Source organism: Coenobita brevimanus, chromosome 44 (assembly GCF_032717465.1).
Source record: "Coenobita brevimanus isolate Jiangsu-jjx chromosome 44, ASM3271746v2, whole genome shotgun sequence".
Taxonomy (NCBI): Eukaryota; Metazoa; Arthropoda; class Malacostraca; order Decapoda; family Coenobitidae; genus Coenobita; species Coenobita brevimanus.
In genome coordinates, this window is record NC_136997.1 from 47,227,931 (window position 1) to 47,252,075 (window position 24,145).

The following is a 24,145-nucleotide window of genomic DNA, read 5'->3' on the forward strand; positions in this document are numbered from 1 at the left end:
AAAAAAAAATGAAAATGCCTGTACTTGCTGTTAACCATTTTTGATTTAGAAGTGTGTGTTCATTTTTGGTTCATGACAGTCCGCAGATCAGAGATGTGAGAGATTCTGTCAAGAAAGTTTTGTCCATGCTTTTTTAGTAAGTAGATGCTGAGGGATATACATTGTATACATGTAAAGCATATGGAAAGGTAAAATAACTTTTTCTAGTCTTGAAATTATTAAAGCATTATATGCAAACATTAATTTATATTCAAGATTTTGCCAGAGGTTATATTAATTACTCTCTCAGACAGCAGATCTAGATAGCATGTAGGGGAAGAAAATCACTAAGGAGATGCTAGAAAGCCTTAATGGCTGACAGAAATGTGAGCTGATATGCCATCCTTCCCTGCAGAGCCACCATCAATCCTGCCTTCAGACCCCACTGTGAGTGTAACAATATCAGAACCTCGCATCCTGGTAGCTGCCCGGGGTTCTACTGTTCAGTTCCGTTGCTCAGGACGTTCACTTACTGGCCTGCAGGTCAGTCCAAGAAGTTTTTCTGTGCACAGCATGCCCATGTTTTGTGACTGGGATGCACTTTTTAAAACTGATTTTCTGACAATGTGAGTGTAGCAGTTGTATAAGCAAGAAAAATTAAAATGAAAAATTGGGCATTGTAATGATCGTATATGTGAAAAAATTGTAAAATTCAAAGATAGTACTAATATGTTCTGATCATATGAGCAAATTATTATATAATAGTCAAACTCTCTTGCTGACACCTTGCCATTCTAAGGATCTGTCCCTTGAGAAATGGCTTTGAACTCTATTTTAGGTAGCATAGAAGGCTTAATACCATCATGAGCATGCAGGAAGGCATATAGATTAAAGACAAAATCCAAATGAAAGGATATTTTTACTTAGTTGTATGTAGGATTTGTTGTTCCATCTCCATATCTACCTCTATCCAATCCATTTTTTAACAAATGAATGTTCTTTGCTTACACCACCACTTCTTCCAAACTGTTCCAGATATTTGTACAGTACTATAGAATGATGACCTTTCTTAGGTAGTGTAGTAATTTAATATCCCTAGGATTTGTCATGCAGGTTTTGGTAGCACTATCAGTTAGTGCCAGTAGCTGTCTGAACCCATTGCTTCAGATTATGACATTGGTGGTCAAGGGGTTAAAGTTGTTTCTCTTAAAGTAGCATTTTGTCTGCACAGCGTAGACTAAGCAAGGACTGACTGTAGTTTTGCTTAAGTAAATTAGGCATGACACTGTATAGGTTATGTATGTGAAGTGGTTATCCTAAACTAAGTAAAGAATTACTAATTTTACTAATTTTAGTTGAATTAGATGTTACATTGTGTAGGTTATGTAAGTAGTCATCCTAGGCTAAGCAGAGAGCAACTAGAGTTTTACTTAGTTAAATTAGGCATTACATTGTTTGGAGTACATATGTGAAGTACCGCAGTTTTTCCAGCATTATCCAGTCATTTGTATAGAGTGACGTTGATTACTCTGTACAGAACCGTGTATCTGTTACCTGGAGCAAGGCTGATGGTGAGCTGCCTTATGGTCGAGCCTCGGACAATCGGCAGGGTGTCTTGATCATTGCTGAGGTAAGTTTATATATTTGTCATCATCATCATCATCAACATCATCATTGTCATCATCATCATCATCATCATACTACCACCACTATAGCCATCATCATTATCATCATCATCATCATCATCATCATCATCATCATCATACTACCACCACTACAGCCATCATCATTATCATCATCACTCTCACTACCACCACTACCATCATCATCTTCATCCTCATCCTCTATCTGATCCCTATCCTCATCATTTTGCTGAACCTTATTTCCACCTAAATAGCCTATATGATTTCATTTCAGTAAACATAACAGCCAGTCCTTTTTTTACCCTAATATAAGCCAATACATATAAAGGTAGATGTGATCATTGACATCACTTTTGGTGCTGAATATCACATCATTTTGAAATGTGGGCTGTCTGTCGCCTTTAGATACGAGCATCAGACAGTGGAACCTACATTTGTGCAGCAACAGATGGTTTTGGACGTATTGTGACACAGAATGCTACACTCACTGTTCGAGGTAAGTCAGAATGGTCAAACAGGTGTTGTCCTTCTTCAGTTTATTCCTGCTGCCTCAAGATTCTTTTACTGCATTCATCTTTATAAAGACCTCTCGTAATGAGGGGATTAATGAAGTCTACACATGATTGCTCTAGTTTGGAAAATCTCTTATAAGCTGAGTAAAATCATCTATTGGCAGCAAGAATAACATAAATAAGATACCCCAGTCTGATATATTAGTCCCTCTTTTAGCTGATGTAATGTTAATTTTATTCATGAAATTTGAGATTTTTTTTTATTCCCTGTTGTCACTTGACAGCCTCATTAAGTTTGTCCATATTTTTATTAGCAGTTCTAGATCGTTGTTGTCTCACAAATATGGCACTAACTTTACAACACCTAACAGCACTTAACATGTCAGTGAGTGTTTAACATTTTTTTCTTTTTTTTTCTCTATTCCACTGCTTACCCTGGTGACCAACTTCAACTTCAATCCTACTCACACCTCTGCTGTTGCCGTAAAACCCTCTACAATCGCCACATCTTTCTCACATTACTAATTTTATAAAAATAACTTTGTTATGTTATATACTTTCTCATTTTTCATAACTTTCCTCACCACATCTCACATACATCTACCACTACTACCACCATCACTTTCCAATTTGAACCTTCATACCACCATTTGTGTGTTGATGAATGGCCCGTAATTCAACATAACTTTAATAACTACCATATTATAAATTTTTCCACCCATGAATTCAACAATGTTTACTCACTGTCACTAACCTTCATATACTGGTGGTACTGATATTGTTATCTCCAATATTGCAACTTCCATCTCTGCCTCAACAAACCACCACTAATACTCACCACCATCTTTGATGCTACTACTTCTACTACTACTACTACTACTACTACTACTACTACTACTACTACTACTATTACTACTACTGCTACTACTACTACTACTACTACTATTTTTGTATATTTTCAACCACAACCAACACATACCACCACCTCTGCTACCACGACTACAACTGTACTATGATAAATTAACAACCAACACACATACCACCAACACTGCGAATGTTACTCCTCCTCCTCCTCCTCCTCCTCCTCCTCCTCCCCCCACAACTACTACTACTACTACCACTACTACTACTACCACCACCACCACCACCACCACTACTGTTATCAATATATATTCGTAACTGCAACCATTACATACCACAATCTCTACTACTACTACTACTATTACTACCACAACTACTACTACTGCTACTACTACAACTGCCATTGCCACTACCATATTGGCAACCACACCCTTGCCACAACTACCACAAACGCATACATATCAGACCTCTCTGGTGGGTCACGATGTAATGGTGGGTTGTGTCCTCTGCTCCTTTCTGTCTCCCTCCTTGTCGGCCTACTAGCAGCCTTCCTCCCGTCCAACCCTGCCTCCGGTAACACTTGTTTTCCCCGCCTCCAGTCTAGCTATAGTCAGTTTGTTTTCACCTGACAGAATTGGGTTGTTTGTATAGCTTTAATACTAAGTCATGTTTTTACCTCGATGGAACTGAACCACTCACATGACTTCAATGCTAAATTTTGGTGACATGAAATTCAGTGAGTCTCAGCAGTGAGGTAAAAATGAGTCACTTTGGCTAGCAATCAGATGAACTCTCATGTTGTCAGTCTGATTACATTTGGCCATAAAGTAGCTGAAAAGGGTTAGGTATCTGTCAGGTTAAAACAGACATGCTATAGAGCATGTTAGTATGGCAGACACAGAGGCTTTGTTTGCATCCCAACCAGTTATATTAATTTAAACCCATTGTCTTTTGCACAGAGTTTTTCTGGTGCTTCATTTAACATTCTAATCTTATGGGACCACTTCAGGGACCTACAGGTTGGTAATTAACCCCTTGAGTCCAGGTGACACCTTTAAAGTTTATTCTTGCCACAATCAGGTGCACTAATTCAGATTAGGAAGGGCCTCTTATAGTGAAGGAGTTTATTATTGCTATATTTAAATCCTACATTTCAGAAGGCATACTCCTAAGCTAAATAAAGTCATCAGGAGATGGTAAGAATAAAATTTAAAATTATGTCTCTGGCTCAGTGGATTACAAATAGAGAAACTCTCAATTATTAGGCATTGGCTAGATCACCCTGAAATTGTTGAAAAGATAAATGGTATTTGTAATATCTTTAGGCATGTATTTGTGTCTTAAGCAATGTAATTGGTGTGTAATAGAAAAAGAAGACATCCTTTGGAATTGTGCTAAAGTTTGGAAATTACTGAAAAATACTTTTTTTTTTTTTTTTCCGTGCTGAGCTGGCTGTAGTACGGTATTCATTTTACTTGGCTTATGTACTGTATTGTCTTCATAAACTGCATCATTGAATTTTCTTTTACTGTGCATTGTATCTCAAATCAGTGGGTGTTGCTTCCTTGGTGATTGATTATGAGTAAATGAGGCACCACATGTCCAGAGGGGCACAAGCGCTGATCCACTAATGTCCGGTTCATGATGGATAGCCCTATTTTCATCCTTCCCCTATTGCTCGATAGTAGAGGTAACCCCTATCTGGCACTGTGGAGTGTTATCTCCACTACCCAGTTATAGTGGAAGGGTCAATGTAGTACTAGAGGCTGGATTTTGATGGTTGCCAGTTTACCCTCATTGAGCATGTGGCTCCTCAAATACATTATTAATGCTAGTTCTTTCTTTATGTGATTCTTGTTTATGTGATTTTACTAAGACGTTTTTTCTTGTCAGTCTTCATTATGTACATTTTTAATCATAAGAACCAACTTCAGTCACATGCATATAAAATAGAGATTGATTACACTTTGTAAATGTGCAGTACATGGACTAGCATAGTACAGTATGTGGTTTGAAAGAAGCCAGACTGATATTGTGCATGTAGAGAAAGATCCTTGAATGTGTAAGTGATACTAGACTTGACAGGAAGCAGTGTAAAGGTTTGTCTGATCATGTAGTTGTATGTAAATTTGAGAGGAGCATGGAAGAAAAAGCATGAGAGGGTTGCTCAGTGAGAAAAAAATAAAAAGGTGGAAATTTTGAGAAACAAGGTAGATAGCTAGCTAGCTACCTATTTAGCTACATAGGTAGATAGATAGGCAGATAGGTAGGTAAGTAGGTAGATATTAGCAAAAAGTACAGGAGTATCAGTGACAGTAAATTGAGAGAATAATGGACTTCCCCAAGCTCATGGAATATGTATAAAGAACATATGGTTAGGAGTCTTGAGGGCCTGTGTGATGTGAGATTGGCTAGGAACATCATTTGTACCTGGATGTTCGTGGCACAGGTGGGGATGGTCAGCCACGAGTGATCCTGCAGGAGAGGCGGAAGGAAGTAGTAATTGGTGGGACGTTGGAGGTGCGGTGCTCTGCTGAGGGCAGTCCACAACCCAGGATCACTTGGTCACGGGGACCTGACAGGCAACTTCCATCTAATGTGAGTTTTTTGTACAGCAAAAGTCAGTTGTGGTCAGTTTTAATTTCAATTTTTCATTTTTACCAGAACTCTTTTCTAAAAATTGGTGGAAATTTTAAAATGATTTCAGTATTTGTACTACATGTGTAGTCCTGCTGTTTTAACCTTTCAGTTTGATGATGTAGCCTTTATTTTGTTCTTACTATCTGCAGACAATTTTGTGCTAAAGCATGTTTATAAACATGGTCTTTCCTTGAGTTCTGACTCTACCTCAGCCCGTTCTTAGGTGGGAAAAAGAGGTCAGGATGATCATGACAATGACTAAAATGTTTTTTGTCAACAATTTGCCAACCAGGTAATACAGCAAAATGGAGTGCTGTACTTCCGAAATGCCCAGCCCAGTGATTCAGGTGAATATTACTGCACAGCCACAAATAATCTGGGCACCGACTACGCTCTCATCATCATAGATGTTATTGAAGAACCTACTGCACCTATCATCATTGTAAAGGTCAGTGAGTGTTTTGGTTGTATTCTAAGTGGCTAGAGATTTTGTAACACCTTTTCTGCAGTGATTTATTTTATTCATTACACCTCAGTATAGTGCAGGAGAGGAATGCCTTCTTTTGGTGGCACTGATATAACCAGGCAGTTGAACTGTCTGGGTATACAAACATCCCTCAGCTGCTGTACTTCCTTTTACTCGAAAAGGAGGGTGGTGGACTGTGGAAGGTCAATTTAATAATCCACTGGGTTCACACCAGATGATCCTGTGGCTACAGCTACTACAACCACTACACCCCTATGTATATTATTGATGCAAACTGTGTCAGTATTAAAGTGATATAAATAACAAACCAGAGACGTGTATGTTGTATTATGCAAGATAAACCACTAAGAAAGAAGTGTTACAAAACCACCTATACCACCATAAAGTATTAGACTTTATTACAGGTGTTCTGTGTATTGTGTATCCCAACTCACATGTGCTGTGGGAACAGCTCAGTCATTGTTATCAGTGTCTTCTGTGCAATATTTTCAACTTCCCACTACCCTTTTCATATTGTATCATACTTTATGATGTCTATTTTTATATCTATTGATTGCATAATTTATTAGGTATTTTATGAAGCAGCCAAAATGTCTGATCTTGCATTAGCAGACAGAACCATCTCTGTATCACAGAAGATAGAAAGGGAAAATATGCAGGTCACCATTACAGCATGTTAGGGAGACAGATATATGTGCATGGATAAGTGGAGGTAGATTATTTAAGAAATACAATAGTGGCAATGATTATGATTATTATTAAAATTGTGTGAGTAATTGTCAATGGTATTATGAATCATTGACCATTTAAGTGAACAGTTGGTTGTATGTGTGAGTACATTGAATCTGCATATGGGAAATCGTATCCCAGGCTAATTGGAAAAATATTTCAGGTGTCGCAGGAGGTGGTAGAGGTACGATCAGGCGAGACAGTACGAGTGAAATGTTCTGCTGGCGCTCCAGGAAACTTGCTTATTGAATGGAGTAGGCAAGATAACATTCTGCCTACGGTAAGTGCTATGATCCGTTTATTTTCACCTAATGAACTAGGCAACTCCCACAAGTTGAATACAAAGTTATGGTTGCATGAAATTCGTTTAGCATTGGCTGTGAGGTGGGAATGAGTCTCCATTGTCAGTAGTTAAATCAAACCACCAATCTGATTATACCTGGCCATCACCTGAGCTGGAAGTGTTTAAAGATCCTTGTCAGGCAAGTACATATGTGATGTAGTTGTATATTAATAGGTTATTCTATATGTAGCTGTTAATCAGTTATTGTAGATATTGGTATATATGGTTATAAATGGAGTAGTATGGCACAGTCTTTCATACTCTAGGGTCTGGTAAGTAATGGACTTTTGCACCATTGAAGTTTTTTTTTTTTTCTTCCCTCATGTGAAGATGGTACCATCCACTTATTTGATATAGTGTTACCTTCAGATAACAGACAAGCCAAAATGGTTTATTGTAGTTGAAGAAACCATATATTATGTTGGATGGTAAACATACAGGGTGACCTGGGAGGAAAGGTCATAACTTTGGAAAATGATAGATGTGGGAATTCTGAGTAAAAAATACTACAATATATGAACATGGGTCCAAAGCTTAGCCATTTTAGCCATTTTGAAGCTACAGTTATTGATGACCTAAAGGGTGAATTTTGAGGGAGACAATTTTTGCCCAGGTCATCAGTAACTAGTTTTGTAATGGTGCAGATTTGTAACTATGTTGATGTAGTAACTTTTGCTTAGAATTCCCTCAGCTGTCATTTTGCAAAGTTACACCCATTCCTCCCAGGACACCTAGCACAATAAAACCTCGATGTAATGGACTTCAGTAAACCGGAATTTACTTCTATCGGAATCGAGGAGCTACCGGACGAAATTCTTATACAGTATATTGGAAAAAGTTTGATAAAGCCAGAAGCAGTCCAGACTGCCTGACCACTTCAGGTCTGTTCATCACAAAAGGTAAATAAAAGACATGTTTATCAGTGTACAGTACAGTATTATTATATACGTTATGCCATTTGATAATTGTAGTGAATATAAAATACAGTACTACTGCAGTGGTAGTGAAAACAGTTTAAAAACCGTTCATGCGATCCAGACTAATGTCTGATATATTGCAAAAAGTTTGGATTAGCAAGGGGAAGTCCAGATGTCGCTTTTATCAGAATTTCTCTTTTTTCAGAATGGCTTGGGGCCCTAGTTAGTCTGTTATAGTGAGGTTTTTCTGTACTGTATAACCAAATGAATCCTTGGTGATCCAATTGGCTAAGATACTCCAGCTGATTACATCGGAGGAGTGGTTGAGAATTATTTTTCTCATATCACCTCTCAGAGGTACCAACTGGTCATTCTTGTCTTAAAAATGTGGACAATATACCATAATCCACACTTCTTATAATTCTGATGAGGCAGTAAATTATTAGATTGTGCATAGAAAGCAAATATGAAGTCCAAAAGTGGATATTAAAATCGTAAGTGTAACAGTGGGAATAGAAGATATGAAGTGTCAAGGTGGGAATGTTTATACCTGTTGGGTGGAGTCAGGTTGACAACGAAATAGGTAGTAAAGCTTGATGATGATGATGATGATGATATATATAGATAGAAGGTAAAATCTGACCTGCCTTTCTTCCTTCCCCGAACAGCAAGCAGTGGTGTACGATGGAGAGCTGCAGATTCCCAATGCTCGGCCAGTTGACTCTGGTATCTATGTATGTCGCATCACTGACCAGCGCACCAGGAGATTCCAGGAGTCCTCTACTGTTATCACCATCACTCCACAGTTCATGTAATGTTTCTAGCAGTTGATTACCTTGCCACTAAATTAACCCCTTCTGTCTGATGATGCAATTCCATATTTTATTTTTCCTTTCAGAAGATGATTTTAATGAACATAGGAAGGATTTATAGTAATAGTAGTAATAATAGAAACAGTAGTCACAGCAGCAGCAGCAGTGGTAGTAGTAGTAGTAGTAGTAGTAGTAGTTGTAGTTGTTGTACAATGGCTTCACATCCAGTACAGTAATTAGCTCAAAATAAGGGACTGAATAGGGAGGTTGCCAGAGATCAAGCAACATGGAGAGCTGCCATTAGGTGACCAAGGCCGATGCATGGAAGCATGTTGGAGCCTTTATGAATGACACAGTATGATATGAACACTGCCATACTGAACTAATTTTGTGCTGGACAGATAATAAACTTTATGGAGAAAATTATTTAGATCAGACAAGACTCATAACTTAAAGGACAAGAATCCCCAGAATATTGTAAACAGTGACAGGCAAACACACAAAATCGCAATTTGGCATAATAAATAAGGGCAGGTAAAAAAAAAAAAAAAAAAAATCCACACACACATGCACATACACATAATAGTACTGTCCAACATGCCGTTACGGTCTTAGCGTGCCAGCGAGCACTAAGAGATTGATGCTTAGTGATGTCACCTCTCCTGGCCATTGCGTGTTCTCAGTGGTTGTGGCACCTTTCAACTTCCCAGAATAATGGACCCCGCAAAACTCATTGTCTTGCATGCACATATTAGGAAGTTAACCATATTAACGTAAGTTTTCCATACCAAACTATGGTCATTTTTTTTTCTTTGATTGTTTTGAGTCTTTACCATACTAAAGGCAGTTAGTACCAAAGAAACACTTGTTCAGTGTGAGGCCACTATAGTAGTAGTGATAGTAGTAGTACTAGCAGCTTTAGCCCCAGATCTGAAATATGAAATTAGTAGACTTCAGGCTGAAGTTGCTGTCCTCCTTCAATCCACGACCCTCCTCTTATGGGTTTGAAATGGAGTTGAAGAACATATATATAACCAGGCAGTGGAGCCACATGGTTATATCAGTCCCACCACATGAAAGCATTTTTCTCCAGCACTGTTTCTTGGAAGAAAGGCTACAGATTACCCCATTTTTCAGGAGCAATTAATGTTGGTCACTGTTAGCTTAAATGTCAGGAATGAGTAGCCTAGCCTCAGGCCTCACTGGTCCTGATGAGGGAAAAAAAGGATTGGATGGGTGGATAGTGAATACTTGGTGTATTTAACCAATAAGAGTGAAACTGATGAACGTCTGGCCCCATTTTCAGGAATGTACCAACTGTGCGTGTCCTGCCAGAGCGCCAATCCGCCAGCCAAGGAAGTAACATTGAGCTGCGTTGTGTGGCCTCTGGTGAACCCTCGCCTACTATCACCTGGCAGAAGGTAACTATAGTTCTTGTGTTGAAATGATTGGTTGTGTTTGCGTTGATAATGCTTGATGGGGTATATGTTTATTGGTGATATTCATGATACTATAGTAATGATTGTGTTTGTGTGGATAATTTTTGTGTTTGTGTTGATAATTATTGGTGGAGTTTGTGTTGATAGTGATTGATGGTGTTGGTGTTGATAAGGATTGCTTATGTTTATATTGATAATAATTGATGGTGATTGTGTTGATAATGATTGATGGTGTATTAAAATGTAACTGTATTCATTCTGGATTATGGTTACCATTAAAGGTTACTTTAGTGTTATAGAGAGATGCCCATCATCCTCTCATTCAATAAATTGCTACTTTCTGATGGCATTTCACTGAGTAATAAGCTAAATGGTTTCTTTTAATTCTGGAAACCATTCATTATGGTGTATGATAACCATATAGCCAACATAGATGCCTTTTTTTTTTTTTTTTTTTTTTTTTTTTTTTTTTTTTTTAAATGTACCCAACACTGGGTATAGGCTTCACAGCCTGCTCTCAAGGCCCTGCAGTCCTCCTACATACCATACACCTCTACATGTCACCACTTTGGTGCTAACACCCACCGTCCATGTTGAATACATGCTAGGGCTGTCTCATACTGGACTGGTGTATTGGTATTAGCGGTGGTAGTTTTACGACATGTCGGCGGGTCTTCTGGTAGATCATTAAACTCTGATATTGTGAAATTCAAATCCTTAAACTGTTCCCTGCCCCAGACGGGATTTGAACCTGGGTCCGTTAGGACTGCGGGCCACCTCTCTACCGATTGTTATTATTATTATTATTATTATTATTATTATTTTATTTTTTTTTTTTATTTATTTATTTTTTTTTTTGGTAGATGGGGATACTCACCATCCCCTCACTCAGTGTAGTGCTGCTCTCGGGTATCTGCCCATTCCTCTCCTCCATCCTTCTTTCCTTCCATACTCTTCTGTCGTTCTTTCCTTGTCCTTCTGCCTACGGTTGACTTTAGACTCCCTCTTCTGTCTTTCTTTCCTTCATTCTTTCCACCTTCTTCTGCCTGTAGGTGACTTTACACTGAGTGACAAGCCAAATGGTTTCCTGCACACCAGGAAATCTTTTACTATGCTAGGTGGTAACCATATAACCAAATTATGGCACCTGGTGGTTTTTTTGTGGGTAATTAAGGTGTTCCAATTGGATTGAGCCAGTGAAGGTTGATATCCAAGGGGTGGTTGGAGTTTATTGCTCACATAATGCCACTTAAGGATGAGTGAGGCAGGTCAATCTCGTCTTAAATGTCAGGACCAACTTGCTCAGCCCGGGGTAACACTGAATTAGATGATTGATGGATTATTATTATTATTATTATTATTATTAGGGCAGTGAATTGGCAGGGGACAGGGCAACATGGAGGCGATTTGTTTGTGGCCATCCCTTACAGGATTAAGGCATCTGGTAATAGATTGAGAGATAGATTATTATTATTATTATTATTATTATTATTATTATTATCATTATCATCATTATTATTATTATTATTATTATTATGATCATCATTGTTTTTGTTATTATTATTATTGTTATGATGATTTTTTTTTTTTTTTTTTTTTAAATACAGTGTAAGGTATATACCAGTATTTTAGTCCACCCCTGAATTTTCCTCCCTTCAGGTAAATGAGAACTTAGGCCCAAGTGTTCAGATAGATGGGGAGGTTCTGAGGATCACCAATGCTGTTGTGAATGACCGAGGGATGTACGTCTGCACTGCAACAAATGAGGGCGGGTCTGCTCAGGCTGCTGCCATCGTTGAGGTTGAAAGTGAGCACCTCCTGGTTTGATGCTAATTTTAGATTTAAGGATACATTGATGCAGCTCCTGATTTGATGTTAACTTTAGATATTTTATGTATGTGTGATGACCCTCCCTGTTTGAAAGTGACATTAGATTTAAACATACATTTGGTGACCCTCTTGATTTGATATTCATTTTAGATTTAACTGTACTTTTAAGGCTTGTGCTGGAAAGTTTTGGACCGTCTTCCTTGATGCAGAGAAGTGCCTCCTATGGTGGAAAAAATGGAGTTTTCAACAATAGTTCATTCAACTTGATACAAATTTTTATCCCTTTCCAACTTATATCACATTGCTCAATACCAGAATACGGTATTACTGGGGCTTTACACGCTTCCCATACCACTTGGTGACTAGCATCATATCCTTGTTTTTATCTCGTGTTAAAACGCTGTATTGAAGATGGAGAGATGGCAGTTTTAGGCTAAGTAAAGTGACTTTTAGGCTAAATAAAGTGAATAAGTACTGTAAAATTATATCCCTATTTACTGTACTCTCAGTGATAAAAAGCCGTCACTTGTAACTAACTGTTCAGTCAATTTTTCGTCCTTTAATGTTTTTCTTTTTGTATGTAAGGTATTATATTCATTACCTTTAATCTTCTACTGTCATTATTCCCTTCTTCTTTGATTATTTTCCTGTACCGCTCAACTTCTTGCTTTACTATCCTTATCCTTCATCATGTAGAATTAGATCTCATAGTCATAGTCTGCTTTGTAACAAACAGCCTCAAAAGGACCATAAAGTCTGTTGCTATTTGCTTTCCTTTGTACTCCATTGTACTGTGTTTGCTATTGTATTCATCACTATTAATTAACTGCCGTCATCTTTACCTCTTTCAGTGTTCCATGTTCTGTACTGTGTAAGCCATTATACTCATCACTGTTAACTAACTACTGTACTCGATAAACTTTCGTTCCTGCCAGGACGTGAGGCGCCAGTGGTTGAGATTTATCCTGAGGTGAGACAGAGCACTGTGGTGGGAGCGTCAGCCCTCTTCCAGTGCCACCTCACAGCTGGAATTCCCAGTCCGACTGTCCGATGGTCACGCACTGATGGACGGCCCTTCACACCCAACACAGAGTTACTTAATGGAGGTGTCATCAGGTAAACTTATTTACTATTAACTTAATAGTCAATAAATTGACTCTGTCTGATAAGAAATTGGAAGTCTGTCTGTTAAGACTGATAAACATACCTGTATGTGAATCATCTTTCCTGTGAAGTGGAGTCAGGATTCCTTGGGCTTGAATGCTGAGTAAATGAGTGCATGGCTCAGTTCACTAGGCAAATTATTGATTAGATCTTTACAATATTTTATCTTACCTTGCTCTTAGGACCCTGTTTAGCACCATCCCTAGAAGGAAAAAGAGGTCAGGGAGATGATGATGATAATAGAAAGTTCATTGGAGGGTAGAGGATAGTGTGTGTGTGTGTGTGTGTGTGTGTGTGTATTTACCTATTTGTATTTACCTATTTGTAGTATATAGGAATTGAGCAATGCTCGTGTTGTCCTGTCTCCATATCCACATTTATCAAGTCTACCTTTACACACATGAATGTTTTTCTCATGCACCACCTCTTTGTCTAAGTCGTTCCAAATATTTAAGAATATACCTAATTGTGATATACACGGAATGTACTATGCTCGTGGGTTTCCGTCGCTGTTTCTCAATAAGTCGAATTTAACTTTAAACTCGTTTAAGTTTTTAGACTGGACGATCTCTTTGTCCAGGCTATTCCATAAGTCTATACTTCTGTAAGGAAAGCTATATTTCTTGATATCCTTCAAGCAGCTTGACTTTTTCAGTTTCATTCCATGTCCTCTTGTTGCTCTCTTATCCCATACAAACAGATCTTCTTTGTCAATTTTATCTACTCCCACCATGGTCCTGAACACCGCAATCATGTCTCCCCTCTTTCTCCTTTCCTCTAACGAAGGCAAATCCAGTTTTTCCAGCCTCTCTCTGTATGACAGGTCTGTCAGACTGGGGACCATCTTGGTTGCTGTTCTTTGTATTCTCTCAATCTTGTTTATATCTTTCTTTTTGTGTGGGGACCACACTACCGCTGCATATCCTAACCTGGGGCAGATCATGGCCACTATCAATTTTTTCATCATTTCCTCATCCATATAATGAAATGCTACTCTTAGTCAAGAGCTTATAAGTCTCTCCAACTATCTTGTTAATGTGCTTTTCTGGTGACAAACTATCTTGGACCAGCACTCCCAAATCTTTCTCTTCTCTCCTTTTTGTGATTAATTCATTACCCAAAAAATAATTCAGTGATGGTCTCCTGGTACTTTTACCCATTTCCAATATTTTACATTTCTTTACATTAAATTTCATTTCCCACGTCTGGCTCCAATTGTGTATCCTATCCAAATCCTCCTGCAGTATTTTACAATCCTCCTCAACCTCTATCTTCCTCAAGATCTTTACATAATCAGCAAACAGACTCGCATAACTGTTCACTCCATCTACCATATCATTTACGTAAATCAGGAACATTACTGGCGTCAACACTGTGCCTTGAGGGACTCCACTTGTTACTTCCCTCCATCCAGACATCTTTTCCTTTATTACTGTCCTCATTTGTCTGTCTCTCAAAAAGTCTCTCATCCATTCCAGAAGTTTCCCCTTTAGTCCTCCTATATATTCTAGTTTCCACATTAGTCTCTTATGAGGTACCTTGTCAAAGGCCTTCTCTAAGTCTAAGTACACACAATCCACCCAACCATCTCTCTCCTGTACCACATCAATCGCTCTTGAGTAAAAGCTCAACAAGTTTGAAACACATGACCTTCCACTTCTGAATCCAAACTGACATTCAGCCAAAATATTCATCTCTTCCAGATATTTTATCCATCTGTCTTTCAGGATTCTCTCACACAATTTTGCGACCATGCTGGTTAGAGACACTGGTCTATAATTCAGGGGTTCTTCCCTGTTTCCTCCCTTGTAAATTGGTACCACATTTGCCCTCTTCCATTCTTTTGGCACTTTCCCCTCTTCCAGTGAGCATACAATTAAGCTGTGAATTTTATCCGCCAGTTGTTCTCTGCATTCCTTCAGTACCCAATTAGAAATTCCATCAGGTCCTGGGGCTTTCCTTACATCTTGAGTTTCCAGTAATTTATACACTTCCTGCACCTCCACTTTTATATCTTTCATCACCGGAACATTTCTAATCACTCCCTCCCCTTCCACAAGCTCCTTTTCTTTAGTGAAAACTGACTGGAAACGTTTGTTCATTATTTCTGCTTGCATTGCCGCATCCTTAAAGACCTCTCCATCTACTTTCAGCTTGGTGATTCCTTCCTTTTGTTTCAGTTTGCCATTAACAAATCTATAAAACAGTTTGGGTTCATCCTTGCATTTGTCAATTATACCTTTTTCAAAATTCCTTTCTTCTTCCCTACGTATTCTTGTGTATTCGTTTCTTGTTCTTTTATATTCTTCCTTTGTTCTGTCGTTACCTCTCTTTCTCCAATTGTTCCACGCCTTATCTCTCTCTTTTTTGGCTATCATACACCTTCTATTAAACCACTCCTTTTTCCTGTTTTCTTTCCCTCTTACTCTTGGTACAAATTTTTCCACTCCCAAATTATAGAGGTCTAGAAAGATATCCCACTTCCTCTGTATCTCTCTTGTTTCTCTGAATTTTCTCCAATCTGCATTTTCAAAAAAGTTTCTCAAGCCTGTAAAATTTGCTTTGCCAAAGTTGTATCTTCCCTGTCTATGAAGCTCGTCTCTTGGCTCGACGTTTCCTATTAACATCTGGAACTCAATGACCACGTTATCACTTTTTCCCAAAGGACAGAGATATTCCAATGATTCTGTTACATCGGGTTCTTTGGTGAACAGTAAATCTAACCTTGCTGGTGTGTCCTCACCTCGAAACCGTGTCTCTTCTTTGACCCACTGCGTCATCACATTATTCATTATTATATTTAATAACATAGTACCCCACGAATCCTCGCCGCCTCCCGAGTACCATTCCTCCCAGTTCACCTCTTTACAATTAAAGTCACCCACCAAAATTATATTATTGCTTTTCTCAATTATTTTTTGCAAGTAGCTAGCCATATCTAACAACATCTCATGGTATTCGTCATCCTTCCATGCTCTCGTCTTTGGGGGAACATACACTACCGCCATATCTCTCTTAACATTCTCTCCAGTTTCTAATTTCATATAATATATCACTTCAGCCCTGCCTTCTCCCATTTCCACAGTATCTACATTGATGTTGTTCTTCACTGCTATCATCACTCCTCCTCCCTTTTTTTCTTTTCTGTCTTTTCTCCACAGTTTGTATTTACCATCTCCCAAATGAACATCAATATCTTCTCTTAATTTGGTCTCTACAAAGCACATGACATCAGGTTCATGTTCTCTCAAGAAATCATTAATTTCGATCCTTGTCGATATGAAACCATCAACATTAGTATATATCACCTTCAAATTATTTTTGACATTATTAATACCCTCTTCTCTCCTACTCTCTGTCTGTACCACTTCCTCAACTTCTGATCTTTCACAACCATCCCCCCTAGTTTCCTTCACTTCTATTTCCTTAAATACCATTTCCTTACTTTCATATCCAATACTCTCCAAAAAAAAGTATTACGTTCTTCCTCTGTCCTCTTATCATTTTTTTCCTTTACTTCTTCCTTTAATGATTTTAAAACTTCTCTTTCTTCTTCATTCAGATCTTTTCTTATTATAATATTTTCCATCCCCGCCTCTTTGCTTAATTTCCAGGTCACTTTAAGTATCTCATTTATTACACTTTCTGATGTAAACTTGACTCTCATTGGTCTTGTTTCCCCTTTCTTATAAGGCCCTATCCTCCTTATTTCCTCAATTTCTTTTACCCACTTGTCTCCTTCGGGGTCAATCTTGCCTAATATTCCTCTCACCATGTTCGTGTCTCTCTCGAGTCTTGCGAACCTAACCTTTTCTTCCTCTTCCCTGTTTCCAAATACTACCACACATCTGTTCCTTTCTACAGTTTCTCTCACTATTTTCTCTTTTTTCTTCAGTATTTTCACTACATTTTCTTCCATTTCTTTCTTGTTCATTTCCCTTTCTTCCTGGATGATCTCTCTTAAGCTGACCACTTCTTTCTGTTCTTCTTCTACGTGTGCCCACTTTGCCTTGTGTTCTTCTAATACATTACTCACCTTCTCCGTTTTATTAGTACTCTCTTCAAGTTTCCTCCTCAGTTCAACATTTTCCCTCTTCAAATTCCTAATCTCTTCATTGGCTGTTTCGTTGGACTGGATTAGGCTGTATGGTGGTTTCCGTATTTCCTGACACATCCTTTATCACTAGATTCTCTACTTTTTTTTCGAGTTCACTAATCCTCATAATTAATGTTTTCACCAGGTCCATGACATTAGTATTAGCCTCAAATCCTTGAAATTCCATTCCCTCATTGTTTACATTTTCGGCCATGTTTAACGTGCCGGTAAAGTACCTAAACAGCTGTTACCGAATAAGCCACAAACATTCATGTATACTATTGCCAACAAATCTTTACATTTTTGGTAGTCTACTAACTTTCATTATTTTAAATTTGAAGAAAGACCCTAGGAGACAGGACAGACAAAATTCCTGAAACTACTCAAGGTTAGGAGCGATGCCTGGGACGTCCTCTCTCTCCGGCTGTTCGTGTGTGTGTGTGTGTGTGTGTGTGTGTGTGTGTGTGTGTGTGTGTGTGTGTATTTACCTATTTGTATTTACCTATTTGTAGTATACAGGAATTGAGCAATGCTCGTGTTGTCCTGTCTCCATATCCACATTTATCAAGTCTACCTTTACACACATGAATGTTTTTCTCATGCACCACTTCTTTGTCTGAGTCGTTCTAAATATTTAAGAATATACCTAATTGTGATATACACGGAATGTACTATGCTCGTGGGTTTCCGTCACTGTTTCTCAATAAGTCGAATTTAACTTTAAACTCGTTTAAGTTTTTAGACTGGACGATCTCTTTGTCCAGGCTATTCCATAAGTCTATACTTCTGTAAGGAAAGCTATATTTCTTGATATCCTTCAAGCAGCTTGACTTTTTCAATTTCATTCCATGTCCTCTTGTTGCTCTCTTATCCCATACAAACAGATCTTCTTTGTCAATTTTATCTACTCCCACCATGGTCCTGAACACCGCAATCATGTCTCCCCTCTTTCTCCTTTCCTCTAACGAAGGCAAATCCAGTTTTTCCAGCCTCTCTCTGTATGACAGGTCTGTCAGACTGGGGACCATCTTGGTTGCTGTTCTTTGTATTCTCTCAATCTTGTTTATATCTTTCTTTTTGTGTGGGGACCAAACTACTGCTGCATATTCTAACCTGGGGCGGATCATGGCCACTATCAATTTTTTCATCATTTCCTCATCCATATGATGAAATGCTACTCTTATGTTAGTCAAGAGCTTATAAGTCTCTCCAACTATCTTGTTAATGTGCTTTTCTGGTGACAAACTATCTTGGACCAGCACTCCCAAATCTTTCTCTTCTCTCCTTTTTGTGATTAATTCATTACCCAAAAAATAATTCAGTGATGGTCTCCTGGTACTTTTACCCATTTCCAATATTTTACATTTCTTTACATTAAATTTCATTTCCCACGTCCGGCTCCAATTGTGTATCCTATCCAAATCCTCCTGCAGTATTTTACAATCCTCCTCAACCTCTATCTTCCTCAAGATCTTTACATCATCAGCAAACAGACTCGCATAACTGTTCACTCCATCTACCATATCATTTACGTAAATCAGGAACATTACTGGCGCCAACACTGAGCCTTGAGGGACTCCACTTGTTACTTCCCTCCATCCAGACATCTTTTCCTTTATTACTGTCCTCATTTGTCTGTCTCTCAAAAAGTCTCTTATCCATTCCAGAAGTTTCCCTTTTAGTCCTCCTATATATTCTAGTTTCCACATTAGTCTCTTATGAGGTACCTTGTCAAAGGCCTTCTCTAAGTCTAAGTACACACAATCCACCCAACCATCTCTCTCCTGTACCACATCAATCGCTCTTGAGTAAAAGCTCAACAAGTTTGAAACACATGACCTTCCACTTCTGAATCCAAACTGACATTCAGCCAAAATATTCATCTCTTCCAGATATTTTATCCATCTGTCTTTCAGGATTCTCTCACACAATTTTGCGACCATGCTGGTTAGAGACACTGGTCTATAATTCAGGGGTTCTTCCCTGTTTCCTCCCTTGTAAATTGGTACCACATTTGCCCTCTTCCATTCTTTTGGCACTTTCCCCTCTTCCAGTGAGCATACAATTAAGCTGTGAATTTTATCCGCCAGTTGTTCTCTGCATTCCTTCAGTACCCAATTAGAAATTCCATCAGGTCCTGGGGCTTTCCTTACATCTTGAGTTTCCAGTAATTTGTACACTTCCTGCACCTCCACTTTTATATCTTTCATCACCGGAACATTTCTAATCACTCCCTCCCCTTCCACAAGCTCCTTTTCTTTAGTGAAAACTGACTGTGTGTGTGTGTGTGTGTTTTATGTACTATATTTTAGTATAGTATATACTTTAGGAGAAGGCAATTCTGCTCCTGTTGGAGTGGTTTATTTCTGAACTATACACTGCAGAGTATATATTCCAGTTACCTTTAAATGGATCTTTTCTTTCCTTAATGGTGAATCTCATTAATTCATCTTGAAGGCTTCTTCCCTTTGTTTTAGAATATTTCTCATCATTTTCATCAGAGAATACTCTAATCAATATTTGTCCTAGATGGGACGTTGTTTAACAGAATAACAGACACCCTTTCTGGTATTTTATCATGAAGAAATATATAAGAGAATAAGGAATATTTAAGAAAAAGAACACACTCCTTCATTTTTTTCATTACATCATCAGAAATATTTCTGAGAGCAAAGCGTGTACAAAAAAAAATGCCTGTCTTTGTTTTATCATAATATCCATGAATAAGATAATGTGTAAGAAAAAGAATACACTCCATTTTTTTTTTTTTTTTCTTACCAGGTTTAATAATGCACAGTGATAAGGAAGGATCATACTCTTGCACTGCTGAGAATGATGCCGGGATAGTGTAGGAGAGAAAGGAATTTATGACAGAAAGAATGTACCTCTGTCTTTTTTGCTTCCTACCAGGTTTAACCAAGTGCAGGGAGATGAGAAAGGATCATATTTGTGCACTGCCGAGAGTCATGCTTGGTCTTTGTAAGAGAGAGGAATGTGTTCAAGAAAAAATGTACTTCATTATTTTTTTTTTTTAATTCTTCTCAGGTTCAACCAAGTGCAGGGAGACGAGGAAGGATCATACACATGCACTGCTGAGAATGATGCTGGGTCCGTGACTGCTGTGGCCATACTAGAGATAGAATCCATGCCTACCATCAGCATCCGGCCAGGTCCCTCCCCATACACTGTAAGGATCGGGGAACCAGTGCGACTTGAGTGCTCTGCGCAAGGTGACCCGGCCCCATCTGTGTCATGGGAGAAGCTTGAGGTCAACTTCCCAATGAGCTTGTAAGCATTGTCAAGTGGTTTGTGTTGGAGATATTTGTATGAAAGATCTTTAGAGTGCCCAAATGATAAAGTACTGAAATATTTGTATGGATACATTTACATACAGAGACAGTTCTCACTGTCAGAAATATTTGTCAAAAAATACTGTTTATCATATGAAACTGACATTGTGAACTGGTCAGAGTGAGCAAATCTTCATTATAGATAGTGTGGAACTTTTTTAGGCAGCCGTCTGTAATTCATTATGGACTTATCAGCAAAAAAAGAAAATGTGAAAAAGTGTAATTTAAGGACTTATGTAAAGGCGGTTATACTTTCTGGCTGTGGAGGATAGTCAAGGTAGCAAGAGGAAATGGTCATCAAGTAGTTGCCAGAGTTAGAGAGGTTAGATAATTGAACCATTACCATTATGCATGTGTATGTGTGTCTGTGTGTAAAAGAGTGGTAGGCAGGGGGATAGTATGCATGTGTATAGTTGTGCATTTTTGTGTCTGAGAGAGAGAGAGAGAGAGAGAATGAATAATTTTTTTATTGTATGCATATTTGTGTGAGAGAAAGTGAGTCTGAATTTCACTCTAACCTCCACAGACCTGGCAGATCAGTGAGCCCCAGTATGGCAGTGTACGAGATTGGCCGAGCATCCAAGGCCGACGAAGGAACATACCAGTGCTCAGCCAGGAATGCTGCTGGTGAGTCATGAGATGGTATTCTGGTGGTGCAGTTTGGATGCTAGTTAACATTTCTTCCATACCCCTCTATTTTGCATCTTCCATCCATCCATTGCCAGACGCCATGTATCCCAAACGGGGTGGTCAAGGGCTTAGAGTTAATTGTTTTACAGGGAGGGGCACTAATCCTCCACCAACCCCACTTGACACGTAGGGATGCCAACAGCATCTGGTGTTCCCAGGCGGTCACCCATCCAAGTACATCTCAATATTTCTTTAAATGTTAACCCAAGGACTGCAGCAGGAGGTTGCAAAACAGGTTTTGTTGTGCAGCAATATGGCCAATATAATGACCATTGCAAAATGCCATCAAATGTACATCATTGTCTTGGAAATAGCATTACACACCTACCCATGAAATATTTTTGCACAGCTCACCGTTGTCACTGAGTTTTTGTAGCTAGAAATTTTGCTGTTGGAAAAATATTATACAGTACTATTTTTTATATCAACAGAGATTGCACATGAAAATATATTAAATACAAGTATATAGTGAGTGGATGGGAAGCAGAGGCATGGAGGAAGTTGAGAGAAGAAAGAGAAAGTTATATGTAGAGACAAAGAGAGAAGTGAAAAGATTAGTAAGAGAGTGTTAGGAGAGAGTGGATGAGGAATTTGGAAGGAATGTGAGTGTAAAGTGGAGGAACATATATTATCAATATCATTTTGTATTTCTGTACATCTTTATTTGGTTAGTTGGATTTGAATATGAGCTAAAAGCTGATGTTATCTATGGACTGGGAGTTAAATCAAGTGTTAAAGCCAGTTAATTATTTCCTTGCTGTTGCTGAAAGCTGTTAGGAGAAAAAAAATCTAAAATGTGTAATGAGACTTGTAACAGTATGCAAGTTTCAGCTTGGACTTTGGCTCTATTTCCTTATGGCTGAATTTCCTGCCTGAGAATGATGGCTGTTTGGATATACTCTTCTTACTCAAACTTGGCTTAAAACTGTCATCTTTCCATCTTGCAAACTAAGTTGTAATAATAGATTAACACTAGAATATCATAATAGGCTTAAAGAAGTGCTATGGAAACTATGCAGTCACAGTATTATCTTACTCTTTCCTTTAGCTATGTAAAATAAACTGCATGAGGAAAAAAATTTGGGCCAAGTTACAATGAATGCACTAGAGTTTAGAGTTACCAAGTTTCTGTTAACCTTTCAGTCCATTGACATAATTTTTATTTTATTCCTGCAATCTCCAGACAATTTTATTCAGATTTAGAGAGACTTGACAGACTAAAGAGATAAGATATAGTCTTTATTCATCTCTTCACTACAAAGAGTCTTCCCAAAACTAAATAAAATCGTCTTCAGGTCACAAGAATGAATCAGGAATGAGGAGGAGGAGGATGTTGATAATGATGATGATGTTGATGACACTAAATTGATGATGGATGATGATGAGAATAAATCAAGGAGGAGGAGGAGGAAGAGGAGGAAAGGGAGGAGGTGGAGGAAGAGGAGGAGGAGATGGATGATAATGGTGATGATGATGATGACACTACGTTAATTTATTCCCCAGGTGTGAGTGAGGAGAGAATACAGCTGTTGGTCCAGGATGTGCTACCTGGCAAAGTACCTGATATCCCACCTGGAGGAACGGGACCAAGCCAGCCAGTCTATGTACCTTATGGAGGGTCATATGAATACGAATGCTCGACCACAGGTGAGGAAAATGAGTTTGGTGTGTAGTATGTTTGTTCACTCTTCGTTTCATCTCGTTTCAGTTATAACGGCTCCAGCATGATTGCATCTGTCGGCCTTGGTCACCTGATGACAGCTGTCCATGCTGCTCAATCTCTAGCAGGCTCTCTGTTTAGTCTCCTCCTTACCACTTTATTTTGCATCTTACTCTCTTCTGTTCCTTTATTTTAGTTTGATAAACTTTTCTTCTGAATGTAGAGGGTAAGAACAACTTACAGTGATGCATCATAATAATTTAAACTACAATAAAAAATTATTATTTGATAGGCCTATTTAATTTGGAATACTGCAATTAGTTCTCCCACTATTTTACTTCCTCTTTCCCTGTTTTCTGGACCTTGCAGTACCCTATCTTTAGCTGGGAAAAAGAGGTTAGGATGATGATCATGATCATGAGGAGGAGGAGGAGGAAGAAGAAGAGGAGGAGGAGGAGGAAGAGGTGGAAGAGGAGGAGGAGGAAGATGGTATGTGATGATGATAATAAGGAGGAAGAATATAGTAATGTAATGATGATGAAGAGATGGATTATAATGATGAAGAAGAGGTGAATGATGATGATGATGATGATGATGATAATAATGATTAGGATGATGATAATGATGGTGACAGTAACAGTGTTAAATTTAAACACTAATTTACTTTGTCCTGCCACAGATGGTGATGTAACGGACCTCGAATTCAGTTTCCGGCGAAGCGATGGACGACCACTCCCTCCAGGCACAGTGACCCGAGGTGGCATCCTGTTCTTGTCCAATGTAGACGAAGGTGCATCAGGAGAATATGCTTGTGTGGCCGCAGACAGATTCACAGGCTCCATCCTTTTCACCATATATACAACTATTGAGGTTCTGGGTTAGTAACTGGAAGAGATAACCATTTAATTGCCGTTCTCGTATATTATCTTTTATGAGAGAAAGAGAGTGAGAGAGAGTTAGGAGAATATCCTTGGGTGACCTCAGACAGGATTA

The 24,145-nt window shown here is 38.5% G+C and overlaps 1 protein-coding gene across 1 annotated transcript in view; it reads left to right on the forward strand.

The window, feature by feature from the left end:
* trol (terribly reduced optic lobes) overlaps positions 1-24,145 on the forward strand; it is a 466,521-nt gene that overhangs the window by 390,031 nt on the left and 52,345 nt on the right. Inside the window, exons 76-89 of the mRNA XM_080271051.1 lie at positions 395-522; positions 1,517-1,609; positions 2,028-2,118; positions 5,445-5,593; positions 5,928-6,083; positions 7,015-7,131; positions 8,780-8,916; positions 10,230-10,344; positions 12,022-12,169; positions 13,128-13,308; positions 20,498-20,740; positions 21,329-21,429; positions 22,996-23,139; positions 23,832-24,029. Coding sequence (XP_080127177.1) covers positions 395-522; positions 1,517-1,609; positions 2,028-2,118; positions 5,445-5,593; positions 5,928-6,083; positions 7,015-7,131; positions 8,780-8,916; positions 10,230-10,344; positions 12,022-12,169; positions 13,128-13,308; positions 20,498-20,740; positions 21,329-21,429; positions 22,996-23,139; positions 23,832-24,029 — 2,001 coding nt within the window. The remainder of the gene's footprint in view (positions 1-394; positions 523-1,516; positions 1,610-2,027; positions 2,119-5,444; positions 5,594-5,927; positions 6,084-7,014; positions 7,132-8,779; positions 8,917-10,229; positions 10,345-12,021; positions 12,170-13,127; positions 13,309-20,497; positions 20,741-21,328; positions 21,430-22,995; positions 23,140-23,831; positions 24,030-24,145) is intronic.